At 34.9% G+C, this 13040-nt stretch overlaps 1 protein-coding gene across 4 annotated transcripts in view; it reads left to right on the plus strand.

Moving 5' to 3' along the window:
- The first annotated feature begins 764 nt into the window (after window positions 1-764).
- LOC101246499 (probable sphingolipid transporter spinster homolog 2) overlaps window positions 765-13040 on the plus strand; it is a 46891-nt gene continuing 34615 nt past the window's right edge. For all 4 annotated transcript variants that reach the window (XR_011212573.1, XM_004250683.5, XM_010314767.4 and 1 more), the window contains exons 1-10: window positions 765-922; window positions 1510-1641; window positions 2306-2407; window positions 8940-9044; window positions 9149-9224; window positions 10384-10458; window positions 10555-10657; window positions 10722-10775; window positions 12198-12252; window positions 12397-12494. Coding sequence is in view for 3 of the 4 variants with exons in the window: in XM_004250683.5 (XP_004250731.1) it covers window positions 873-922; window positions 1510-1641; window positions 2306-2407; window positions 8940-9044; window positions 9149-9224; window positions 10384-10458; window positions 10555-10657; window positions 10722-10775; window positions 12198-12252; window positions 12397-12494 (850 nt within the window). In the remaining variant the exon portion in view is untranslated. The remainder of the gene's footprint in view (window positions 923-1509; window positions 1642-2305; window positions 2408-8939; window positions 9045-9148; window positions 9225-10383; window positions 10459-10554; window positions 10658-10721; window positions 10776-12197; window positions 12253-12396; window positions 12495-13040) is intronic.

Raw genomic sequence — 13040 nt, forward strand, 5'->3', positions numbered from 1 at the left:
CAACTAATTTAATACAATGTTAGTCCTTTTAACTATCATTTCTATAAAAGAGTAAAGTAAAAAAAAATAAACAAAATAAAGAATTTGATCCATGTGCTTATTTATAACAAAAGAAAGCATATAATGTGACTAATTGACTTTTTTTTGCTCTAAAATAAGAGATTATTATTTTATTTTATTTTTTGTAGCAAGAGATACCTATTTTATTTGCTTCAAAAGAGAGAATACTGTGAGTTGAGTTTCCTCCGTTAAAAGAAGGAAATAATGTGAGAGAATAATATTATAGTTTATTATAAATACACTATAATAAAAAAAGATTTATCATTTATAGCAATAATATTTTTTTTACTTAATCACTTTTAATTCATTTATAACACAAGTTTAATAATATTACAAAAAATAATTTCTTATTCACATATAATATAAATTTTAATGATACATTTGTCACACATTTTAATACAATTATAATAAAATTTGTCAAACTTTTACATAATATATTTTAAAAAACAATTATAATTCATATATATTGCATACATAATTCACTTTAATTCATATTACAGATTTAACATTGTATTGTTATAAATAATAATAGTAAATAATATTGTTAAAATCAATAATTATTTATTAAAATGTATCAATCATAATTTTTTTTTAAGAAAAAGAAAAAGGGATGTTTGTGGTTGGACTGTAAACGTACCATTTTATAAAAATAATGGACTATTAGTGCTTCTCGTATAAGAATGAGGATCATTTTGAGCTTAATTCAAAGATAATGCCTTTTTCCTCGCAAGAGCCAATTCCAAAAGTATTTGTATGATCCAACCACTAAATTTGACTCGAAGCCAAACTCATCACTTCCTGCAAAAACAGACATGGTTTCATCAACATTAGCTCCACAACCTTCCTGGTTCACTGCCAAAAGGTATTTTTCTCTCTTTGCCATGTGGGTTGCCTATGTATTGCAATTTTTCCTTTTTGGGGTCTTTTGGTTTACTGTCCAAACACATAAAGGGACAGACCAAAATTCATGGGGTTAGTTTGTTGTTTCGATTATCAAGCAAGTGCTTTTTCTTGATTCTGATTAACAGGTTTTGAAGATATGTAGAAGTCTTCTTCTTATTTAAACCCTGGGAACCTAGCAGAGAACTTGTTTGAGAACTTGGGGCCGGCTTTATGAATCTTCAGTGATCATGTTACTCCTATAAACTAAATAGAATAACAACTAGATTGATTTTTGTAAAGGTTTAATATTTTCCACTTACAGTGTAAGATACATTTAGCTGTTAGGTTACTTGCGAACAAATTTCTATAGTAAGTGTAAATTAGTGACCTAGAAAATATGGCAATTCATTGGTAGTTTACATTACTTTATCCTAATAAAATTCTTACTGGTGTTTTTTTACTTAAAACACCAGGCTCTTAGACTCTGGAGTTTATTAGAATCCGTTTTATAACTCTTATTTTTGCTATCTTATATTTGCTTATGATCTATCTGCTGCAAATTGTTAGGTTACTAGCCATATTCTGTATAATCAACTTGCTAAATTATGTGGATCGCGGTGCTATAGCGAGCAACGGTGTTAATGGGAAGCACAGTGAGTGTACTAAGAGCGGTACATGCTCTTCTGGCAGTGGAATCCAGTAAGAATTTTATTGATTACTTAATCTTAATGTTTCAGTACAAGTCTGCTTTGTTCTCAAGTGATTGATTATAAGGGAAAGATATAGCGAGTGTGTTTCACTCTAAGTTTTCCTTCCTGCACAATGTATAATATTTTTCTTTCTATTTTTTCCTTGTTGATGATTGACAGTTATTATATGCAAGAGTCCAATTATGCTTTTTCTCTATGATGTACTTATACCTACCCTAGTAATGACTCTTCCCTGTGAAATTTAATGGTTGGAATAGCCACTAAGTAGCACTTGGACATGAGATAAGAAATCACGATATGAAATCCTGAGATGAAATCACTGTTTGGACATGTGATCTCATGCTGATTTCATCTCATGGTTTCATATCACCGTTAAGGTCCCTAGTTTTGGATCGAGTCACTGGACGATCAACAGAAAAGTCAGGTCTAAGCCCTTGTTCTTGTTCCTTGACTTGCCTATGATTGCTGAATTTGCAATTCATTCAGGGAATTGTCCACATGCAAACTCACTCAGGGATGTTCTGTTCGACTGAAACAACTAAAACTATAATTCAAAAATATTAGTCATTCTCGTGTCTGTAATATTGTTTCCCGGCGAATGCATCGATTACAATTATGCTCCAAGTTAATCTTTTTCTGCGTGTTTTTTGCAGGGGTGATTTTGATTTGAACAATTTTCAGGATGGTGTCATATCATCTGCTTTCATGGTTGGGCTTCTTTTGGCATCTCCAATATTTGCTTCCTTAGCCAAGAGGTGATAATTTTTAACATATCACAGTCTTGATGTTGAGATATATGGAAGCATATATCATACTAAAATGATTTAACTGTAAAAAGTATTTGTGACAGACACCATACAGAAATAAGCATTGTATTTACTACTATGGAGATCATTTTGTCTAGACAGGAAATATAATGAATTACTTTATTCCCATTGTTTTCATTCTCTTTCACTACTTTTTCTTTTGTAATTGTCTCATTTTTCTTGATAAGATCTCTTGAAATTCCGAATTAATATAAGATGTTAATACTCTTTTATTGTCAAATACCGTGCTGTCCATACTAGGCCATGCAACCCATGCTAGATCAGTGTCCACTTTCTGAAATGATTAAGTCACCACTTATTATCCCACTTTTACTCTTCCTAGCATCCAAAAAATAAAAAGGTATCCTTTGTTATAGTGGGATAGCCTAGTGAAAATCCACATCTAACCTTAGAGGTTGAGGACTTGAGGTTCAACTGATCAAGAGAGCATAGTGGAAAATGGCCATTCTTGACTCATATGTAGGGAGGCTGGGTGGTGGGTTTAACATATCAAAAAAAGGTTAAAAAAAGAGCATCCCTTATTTACAATTTTACTTACTTGAATGAAATAATCAATATCTCAAAGTCCATCAAATAATTTAACGTAGGTCAATGGCGTTTCATAAATCATCTAAAGATCAAACTAATTCAAATTGAATTGGATGAAAGTGATACCTATATCCCAAGGTTACATTATTATAACTAATTTCTCATTTAATATTGAAACTCCGGGGGTGGGGTGTACTCAAATATTTTCTAAGGTTATAATGTATCCTATTAATATATGCAAGTTGACTCACCTACAAGTTAGACCGATAAAACAGATATAACATGGAGTAAGGAAACAAAAAGAGTAATTGACTTTATTGGACCACCGATATGGTGAGTAAATGATTTTATATTGGTTTCGATCACCAATATGGTGCCTGTGGGTTCAAGGGTTTCATTTAGATCTTTTGAATGAACTTTATTTAATAGATTGTATTTTGGTGAACATTGGAGAGTTTCTTACATCTCGATGATTCCAGATCTCGTTTTTGGTCACAACTTGTACTTTTATAGCTTTCTAATCTCTTTTTCTTTTCTTTTTACTAGTAGACTATGATGATCATAGTGCTTTTTGTAAGATGAAAGAGTGAATAGTGTTCTTGCTCAAGTGAAGTTGCACATCTTTCTTCTTCGATCTTGATCCTCTTTTATACTTGCTTGGCTGTTTACTGTTGCTCTTAAGATGATATGACTAAGAATCAATTCTTTCTCTTCGAGAATCATTACTTTAATGTTGATTTTTGCTGGGATTGATTTGCTAAATCAATCCCTTTGACATTCAGCGATCGACTCTTAAGCTAACCCAAGGGAGTTTCCTTCAATCAAGGGTATAGTAATTTGCCTTGATTGAGTTCTCCTATCTGTCTTCTTTCCTTGTGTGTGCTCCGGTCTTCCTTGTATTTTCTCAATCACAGAAAGATTGATTTGCCTTGTTTGTCCTCTTTCATTGTACGTATTCCTGTCCTACGTGTCTTTTGACTTCTTTCCATGTAAAGCTCTTCCCTGATTTTGGGCGAGGTTCTTGACTTGTGTGTGCTTCGGTCATTCTTGTATATTTCCTCCAATTACTGGAATATTGATTTCCCTTGTTTGTCCTCTTTCCTGGAGCGTATTTCTGTCAAGGTGACCTTTTCTTCCATATTTGTATTGCTGCTTTTCTTGGTGTTTTAGTGTTGTCTTCCTTTTCATTTTTCCTGCATAATAAGCATTCAGTTAGTGTCATCATTAAAACTTATTAGGCAAGTTAAGGGCTAACAATCCCCCCCCCCTTTCTTGATGATGGCAATCAGGAGTCGGTTTACTTCTCTGAAGTGTGAAAGCAAAAATCCCCCCTTAGAGTGTGCATCCTCTCGTAATGGAGTCTCCCCCTTAATGTGTGTCTAGTAGTGTGTGCTGACTCTAATGGCTTATTGTCTGTCTTGGTCCATCTCCTTCTTTGACATTATCAAAAAGAAATTGAAGAGGCAATCAAAGAATAGAAATGCAAGCATAGACAACCAAGTAATAGACCTTGGTAAATAACTAGAATTTACACACATCATAGTTACAGTAGGAACAAACATTCCTTGATGAGCAGTTATAGAGATATTGTCAAGATGGGCCAAACGACCCCAAGGAGAGATAGTCAAAAGGTCATATTGTCTTAAGAAACCACCAAAATAAAACCAGGATTAACGCTTGGCTAAGAAATATTTGATAGTGTTGATAACTCTCTATGAGAAGGAGTGGTAGGCAACGTTATCAAAAGCAAAAAGTGCAAAAAAAGCTCTAAGGTTTGTTGGAGCTTTAAGTGCAAAGTACAAATAAAATATGTATTTAATTGAGAAACTGCGCAAATGGAGAAAGCTTACAAATATATACATGTTTGGTCCAAGACTAATAGTTGTAAGTGTTAAGAAGTCCCACATCGGTAGAGGGATAGGGATTCAATCTTATTATATGGACTTGGACAAACCTCCCCTCATGAGCTGTCTTTTAGCGTTGAGTTAGGTCCATGTATCATATCTTTACACTCTATCAGAGCCAGGCCCATCCCAATTTGGTGTTCACTGTTGATGAGCCCCCATTAGAAGTGTTCACGCTTACGTTGAGGTCTGGGCTGCGGGGGAGTGTTAAGAAGTCCCAAATCGGTAGAGGGATGGGAATTTGGTCTCCTTTTATGGACTTGGACAAACCTCCCTCATGAGCTAGCTTTTGGGGATGAGTTAGGCCCAAGTGTCATATCTTTACAATAAGCATGAATAACAACATATGGACAAATAAATTGATTGTTTTTACGATAAAGTGAAACATCAATGGTTTAGCATAGCCTCTTCAGTAAATGCTCATTTGGAAGGAACAATATGTCTTAGAGCCTTGTAGTGTTATTAAAGGTGCGGTTTAAGCGCTCTTAAGCCCTGAAGCAAGGCTCAACACGTGTTGAGCACTTCGCCTCGCTTTATGTGTGCTTTGGTGTTGTCTTAAGGTTCTAAGACAATTTTTTCCTTGCCAATGAGCCTCTTATGAAGAAGTGACACTAAACAATTGCTTTGGTCATATATTTGTCATTCATGTTTATAATTATTATCTTGGACTAAACATATACATTTGTACTTTTTTCTCCCTTTGAGCCTTTTTTCATTAAAGCCCACGCTTTATTTGCGCTTTGCGCTTAAAGCCCCCATGGACCTTAGAGCCTTTTTGTATTTTTCGCCTTTGATAACACTAGAGCCTTGATGACGACACTGAAACGCTCATTAAGTGAGGCTAAGCGCGTTTTGAGCCTCGCTTCAAGGCTTAGGCGCCCCTTTGATAACACTAGTTGTAGGATTTTTCAACATTCTTGGATAGATTGGAGTAGTAGGTCCGAACAACTATGGCAAGCTCTGTCCGAGAGGATTCGGCTTCTTGCATTATGGCGTTGACTCGTTGAATCAGCTTATTCGCGGTCTTGATTCCTTCACACTGAATGTCATCCATGGAGATTCTCAGCTTCCCAACATTTGTGCTAGTGTCTTTGGAAGTCCTTGTCCTCGGTCTCTGCAGCTGCTGCATTCCATCCTCCAGAGCTGCAAACCTGCCTTTTATCTCACCTACTTCTGTAAGCAATTCTGAGGCTGAATCAGCAGAGATCTTGCTTCCCTTTTGCTGCTCCACTTTAACCTTCACTAAACCCATCTTTGACCACTTATCATCATGTAGAACATATCCCATGCTAGCAAATGCTTGAGTATCATATGTAGAGGAAACTTCCAGGGGTTTATAGGTAGAGATGTCAATCATGGAGGCAGTTAAGATGTGGGTGATGATCAGTACGCAGGGAAGACTTGAAGTAGCACCTGATTCCTCTGCACTCTCGACCATGTATTTATGAATTCACTTAACCCAGTTGATTTTACTTTTTCTAATAAGCAATAAAGCACAAATGGAAAATCTTACCCGAAGTTTATTAAGTGCAAAGTTCCATTGATGTTGTCACCATATTGAATTTCATAATTTGTTGCCCCTTTCTTCTATAGTCTAGTACATTGTTAAGAATGACAACAAACACATAGTGATCAGTTTCACCCCAAAGTATATTAAAATGTTGGAGAACAATGCTTAAATGGTCAAACCATGCCATTTGTGATTGCTTCAAACCATAAAGAGGCACTGTCGACATACTAATCTAGACTTCATCTAAGCAACAACACTAGCATTTGCTGTTGACTTCCTCAGTATGTTCATGATGAAAGAAAACAATTTTTCTATCGAACTCGTAAAGGAGCTAATGAAGTACAATGGTGATCCCAGGCACTTTGAAAGAAGTATTGTTCAGTTAGATTTTTAGAAGACTGAAGAGATCTTGCTCCACTAGCACTTATGTGGGTCGTATTGAGAAAGAGATGTCGGTCATATGGAGAGAGAGTTACACAAGAACTTTTGAAGGAGTAGAAAATGATTTCTTGTAATCTATTGTTCCTTACCTTTTAGTTTTGGTGCACCCATGAGACTTCTGTATGTACAGAAGATTGAGGCGTTGTTCATAGAGAACCATTTCTTTTTGTAGTTTTTTCTTTGAACTTTTTGTTATGCTGCTTGTATGCGATTGTTTTGTCCTGTCATGGATAAAACTATTTTACATTATGAAACTAAAGGTCAATGAGACATAGCTGCAGTGGAGATAAGGCGGCGGATAGATGCAATTATGGCCACCAAACAAAAGGTATCACCATAATCAATGCCAAAAATCTGAATATATCCCCTGAGCGCCAATTTAATTTTAAGTTGATCAACCTTTCATCAGCACTATGTTGACTTTAAGCACCCAACGACATCCAATTATTATATGCCATTTACTAAAACAGCTATCTTCCAAGTACCATAGTCATGCAGACCTGTCATTTCCTCATCATGGCTTGATACCAGAGGCGGCTCAAAGTAATTGGAGGCTTAAAGAAAAATTTCAATTATAGGCCTAAAATCTAAATAAACTTCATATATATTTATTTTAATTTTTTTTTTTGACTTTTAGATTTCAATTAGAGGCCTAATATCTAAATAAACTTCATATGAATTTATTTTAAAAATATTTTTCTAACTTTTTAGATGTAAATTTTTGCTTAAAATTTCTGTATAGATGATTTCTTCAAATATCTTTTTTTATTATTTTTATTAGTTTTAGGTAAGATTTTATCAATTCAATATTAGATAACACTCTTTTACTGAGGCCATTACTATATGAATTGTTAACATAATTCTTGGTAATAAGTTGACAAACTTTAAATAAAAACAAGAGTTGAAGTCATAAAATTTGATTCAAGAAGTTGATAACTTGGTATATCCTACTTAAATATGTTTTTTATATTGCTTGAAAATTTAGGAAGAAATAAAAAAAGATTTGTAATTTACTTTGTTCAACACTTTTCCACTATTGATTCATACTTTTGACAGACTATTACTCTACCTTATCAAAAATTTGAAAAAAAAGTGTTCAAACAGATAAATAATATGAGTGTTAGCGAAAAATAATCGATTTCTTCTATTTGAATGGGGTTAAGGAGAACAAAATAATATAATTTTATGTAAAAAATTAACAAAAAAATATTCTTGGTAAGAATTTGAGGCCCCTCAAATTGGGGGTCTAAGGCATATACCTCAAATTTTGTATGCAAGAGCCTCCCCTGCTTGATACCAAATTACATGATTCATTTCTTTTGCTGCAATTATAGGTATTTTGACGGTGGATAAATTTGTAAAGGAGACATGATATGAAGGTGATAAATGTTGCTAACTTAAGTAGTCATAAGCTGGATGAGGGTTACAAGTAGTTCGAGTACCTTTTGAAGAAACATAGGAAGGTCCAGCCTATTACTCAATGAAACAGGGAATGTAGTTAGTCTAGGCAAAGAAATACCAGGTGGACTTTGTATACTTTAATCATGCTGGATTGACAAGCTTCAAGCAAGGTACATCATAGGTATTTTCTTGGGGGTACTCTCACCTTCAAAAGGTTACAAATGCTATATACTATCCATAAGTACTGTGTGAAGCAGATGCAAATTTTATAGACACCTCCATACTTTTCATCAAGTCCGTTGAATTAAATAGCCTTAGGTAGAGTTCTTGTTATTCCAACTCTATTGACTCCAGCTTTCTCATATATGAACCCATTAGAGCAAATCATTTTACTCGTGCCAGTTAACCAGATCAAGTTTTAACTAAAACAAATAATGCTCATCCTAATCCTTGCCTACCTCATTAACATCTCTAAAGATGTTGTTATTTCAATTATGTTGTTAGACTTTAACTAAAACTCATCCTTTCTCCAAATTCATGCTTTGCCACTTAAAATGCAAAGAGTGGGATTGGAAAAATAAAGGGAAAGGATTTGAATTGTATGTATACCTTAACACTATGGTATGCCTTTTATTTAATCAATTTCTCAAATTTCTTGTATTATTGTGATTGGCAGTGTTAATCCGTTTAGACTTATTGGAGTTGGACTGACAGTCTGGACCTTTGCTACTGCTGGTTGCGGCCTGTCAATTAATTTCTGGTCCATTACCATCTGCAGAATGTTAGTAGATTATGCCAGTTCTTTCGAATGCTACCTGTTTTTTCTACTTTTTCTTTTGGGGGTGGTGGTGGTTCTATTTGTTAATAATTTATTTCATCTATCAGGATGGTGGGTGTTGGTGAGGCATCTTTTATAAGCCTTGCTGCTCCATTCATTGATGACAATGCCCCAGTTGATCAGGTTTGTTTTGCATTTGTGATACAGCTATGTAAAGTTTCTGACTGAGTAGATGATGCATGCTGTACTGCTTGTCTTTTATTTCTGTTCTGAGGCAAAGGAGATTCTGGGTTGCTCTGGCCTCTGAGTGCTAATATCTATTGCTAAAGTGATGGATAGTTCTGTTGTTCCTCTGCCTCTACTCCTGCTCCATTAATTTTCAAAATTATTTATGCTTATAATACAAGGTGCAAGCTCTCGCTTCCTTTTCATTTTTAAATATGATATGCCTAGACTTTCTGAGGCCCCCCATAAAAGTATGATTCCATTAGTGGGCACAGTTTTACCCTTTAGAAGGCTTCTTTGCATATTGCCATTGAGAACTATGGGTTTATGATTTATGCGCTGGAGCAAAACTGAGAGTATCAGTCTGTTAAAAATTGTAACCCTGAAACATTGGGATAACGCTTCCAGTCCTGCGCATGAGTTTCTACTTAAATGTTACCTAGTCCGTGGATTACCATGTCTCCTGGTAATGAAGACCTCAATCTCAATTCCTGTAAACAAATATGTAATATACTGTAGGTAAGATTCAGTTGGTTTGAGCATGTGGCTGTTAACAACAAGGTCGGAGGTTCAAACCCTCCTCCTAGCGTTGGTTCTCCATTTATTTACACTAGGTATGTTGTTGTACTGTAGGTTAGGTTGATTGAACTCTCTTGTTGGCTTGGTTAAAGCAAGTTGTGAGGCAATTACTTCTTTTTAATTGGTGGATCTATTTAACGTAGATCTTCTGTTCAATATTGTCCATGAAGATCTCTGTCAGATACTGAGCATAATCTGGCTTTATGCACATTGTTTCCTTTTTTTGTTGTTTTGCTTTTCTAAACTGTATGGTTTCATATTTTGTTGAATTCCTCAAAATTGTGTAGTAGATGCTGTGATATGAACAACAATGCTTCATAATGGAAATGAACGCTTGTTCCAATTTGAACTTCTTGTATCTTTCCTAGTTTATCATGTTAACATAGACATCCAGTTAAATGTAACTTTTTTTTCTTGATGGTCGCTAGCTTTTACATGCTTCTTCAACTTCATAGCTGCTTGTGTACAACTGTCAAATGTTTCTGCATCTCATATTATGTCTGTAATGTGACGCATGCTAATTCTCCTCCAATGTCAGAAAACAGCATGGCTAGGAATATTTTACATGTGTATACCAACTGGGATTGCTGTTGGTTATGTATATGGTGGATTGGTGAGCTTGCTTCAGTTGCTATGAGTTAAGCTTTTCTTGGGGGAAGTATCTTTTGTGGAGCATGTGAAGTCTTACTAAAGCTCCACTCTGTGGTAGGTTGGAAGTCTTCTTAATTGGCGTTGGGCATTCGGGATAGAGGCATTGCTGATGCTTCCTTTTGCAATTTTAGGTTTTGTGATGAAGCCATTGCAATTGAAAGGTGATATAATATTAATAATTCAGTTCAATGCATTTTCCAGACATTTCTAAATATGTTTCTACAGGATTCTCGCACACCGGATCAAAAAGACCATTGACTTCTGTGCAGACAGAAGCAGGTAATGCCAAGTATCACTCATATGTGTTCATTTCACCTTCTCTATATAATTCAACAGGGTTCACAATTCTTGTCCTAACTTACAAGATTGCTTTACCTGGATGATGTGCTTGGGAGGTACATCCTCCCAAATATGTTCATCTGTGAACAGTAATGTTATTTTTGGCTCTTTTCTTTTATAAGCAAATTCGTTGCCAAGAACTCAGTAAATCACATATGAAGATCGTTTATCAAAAGATAGTAATTTTGTTGGGAGAAGTTCTTGTTTTGCACACATAAAACCTTAACTGCTAAATAATACTAGAAGTTAGGTTGATCATAGATGTATACCAAGTAAAATAAAAGAATGTCTCTTGAGGTGCTTCCACCATGTCCTGTCTAGATTTTTAGAAAATCTCTTCTGTTTGTGTATAAACTTGATGATGTAAATAGTATTGGTCATTTCATGAAATTTGTTAGCTCCTTGATTTACAGTTCGTTATTACAGGAATATTGTACAGGAGCTACTATTTTGCTAAGCATCTTCAGGATGCAGTTTAATGAAAAATACCTTATTTTGCTTGATAAAAAATGTTTGTGTCCTACGTAGATGTCCATATGCGCCAATTAGTAGGATCATTTTTTTTTAAAAAAAATTATGGCCACATGGGCTGGATTTTATTAACCAAAATGGTCCAGCAATAGTAAGTAGGAGCATCAGTATCATGACATAAGGTGATACTCACCAGTACATATGAGCATCAATGTCAAGGCATAATGGGATTGCTGGGGGACAAGGTAAATCTATTGTTAGATTGTTCAAGGAAGTAGTCTAAAAAGACTTACAACCTCCCAAATTTAATGCCAACGTACTAATGACAGAACATAATGTAAAGACCTACACAGGTTTACTAACTAATTGAGATTAATAGAGTTGTCGTTATACTTAGACTACATCAGGTGCTTGTCAAGATTGACCAACTAGTTGCCGTTTTATGTTCGCGAATGGATGACTGAAATTTAAAGAACTTCTAGTTTTAGAAAATCCATCGCCTTTAACAAATTATTTGGTATTATAATGAAGGCATTAATATAATGATGTTGATAAAAGATTCATTATTGTCCTTACTAATTAGATAGGGTGTCGTTGATTGATTGAATGATTTTTTAGAGTACATTGAATGATTCTTATCATTATTTTATCCTGGTATTGATAATGGAATGAGATCATCTAATTCCACATAGAAGGTGGGATAGATAATCCTGGTTATAATCCTAGGATAACCTAGTTTTGAACCAAATGACCTGAGGGATAACCCAGCACTGTGATGGATAAATTTGATGTTATCTCTGTTCCTTTTCATTTGTTTTCCTTGCAAGGTTCTTTCTTGTGATTATATCAATCACACCATAGTTTGATCTTAATCTCTTGTCATTAATGCAGTTGCTTCACCTTGTCAAGATGGTTCATTCCAAACAAGGAATGATTCCATGGATGAGTAAGGAACCTTCATAAAAACATGGTCTATGACAGCCAAAATTTACCATCATGGGTGCAAGCATGATTGAAATTGGCATTCACTGATCGCTGTAATATAGTAGAGAACTTCGTCATGCATCTTATTCTTCTCTCTCCTTTGCAGTTCAAAAAGTGCACCCGGAATTTTGAACCAATTGACAAGATTTTGGATGGATATGAAGGTGCTTTTGCTTGACGAGGTCTACATCGTGAATATCCTAGGTATTGTATTTACTTGTTCGACTTTGTTAATTTGATGCTTCTTTGTTCTTACTATTCTTATACTGGCATGTGGTTGAACCTATTTTGAATTTCGTACTATCTATCTTTACTAATATAGATGTGGGAAGCTCCAAATTAAAATACCCCTCTAAAGTTGATGACCTTAATAACCCATTAGAATTAAATATTCATAATGTTAATGTAAAAATATTTATACACCCTATTCAGTATTATAGGCTGTGTTGTGTATAACTCTTCTCTCGCTTTTCTCTCTATTTTCTTCTCTATCTATCTCTCCCCTTCTTCCGGTACCCACTTTCCTAGGGTTCCAATGGATAACAGCATCTATTTTGCGGTGGGTTTCAAATCTTTTGACATAACAAAATCTTGTGGCACAACAGAGATATGGTATGACTTATGAGTAGACTGAGAGGAGTAGAAATTTTATCCGGAGAACAACTTTTAACAAGATGACTATGGAATGGATCTCTCTAAGTCTGAGAGAAGCATCGAAAGTGAATGGTAACTTTGTCAGCAGATGGAAGA

Source organism: Solanum lycopersicum, chromosome 11 (assembly GCF_036512215.1).
Source record: "Solanum lycopersicum chromosome 11, SLM_r2.1".
Taxonomy (NCBI): Eukaryota; Viridiplantae; Streptophyta; class Magnoliopsida; order Solanales; family Solanaceae; genus Solanum; species Solanum lycopersicum.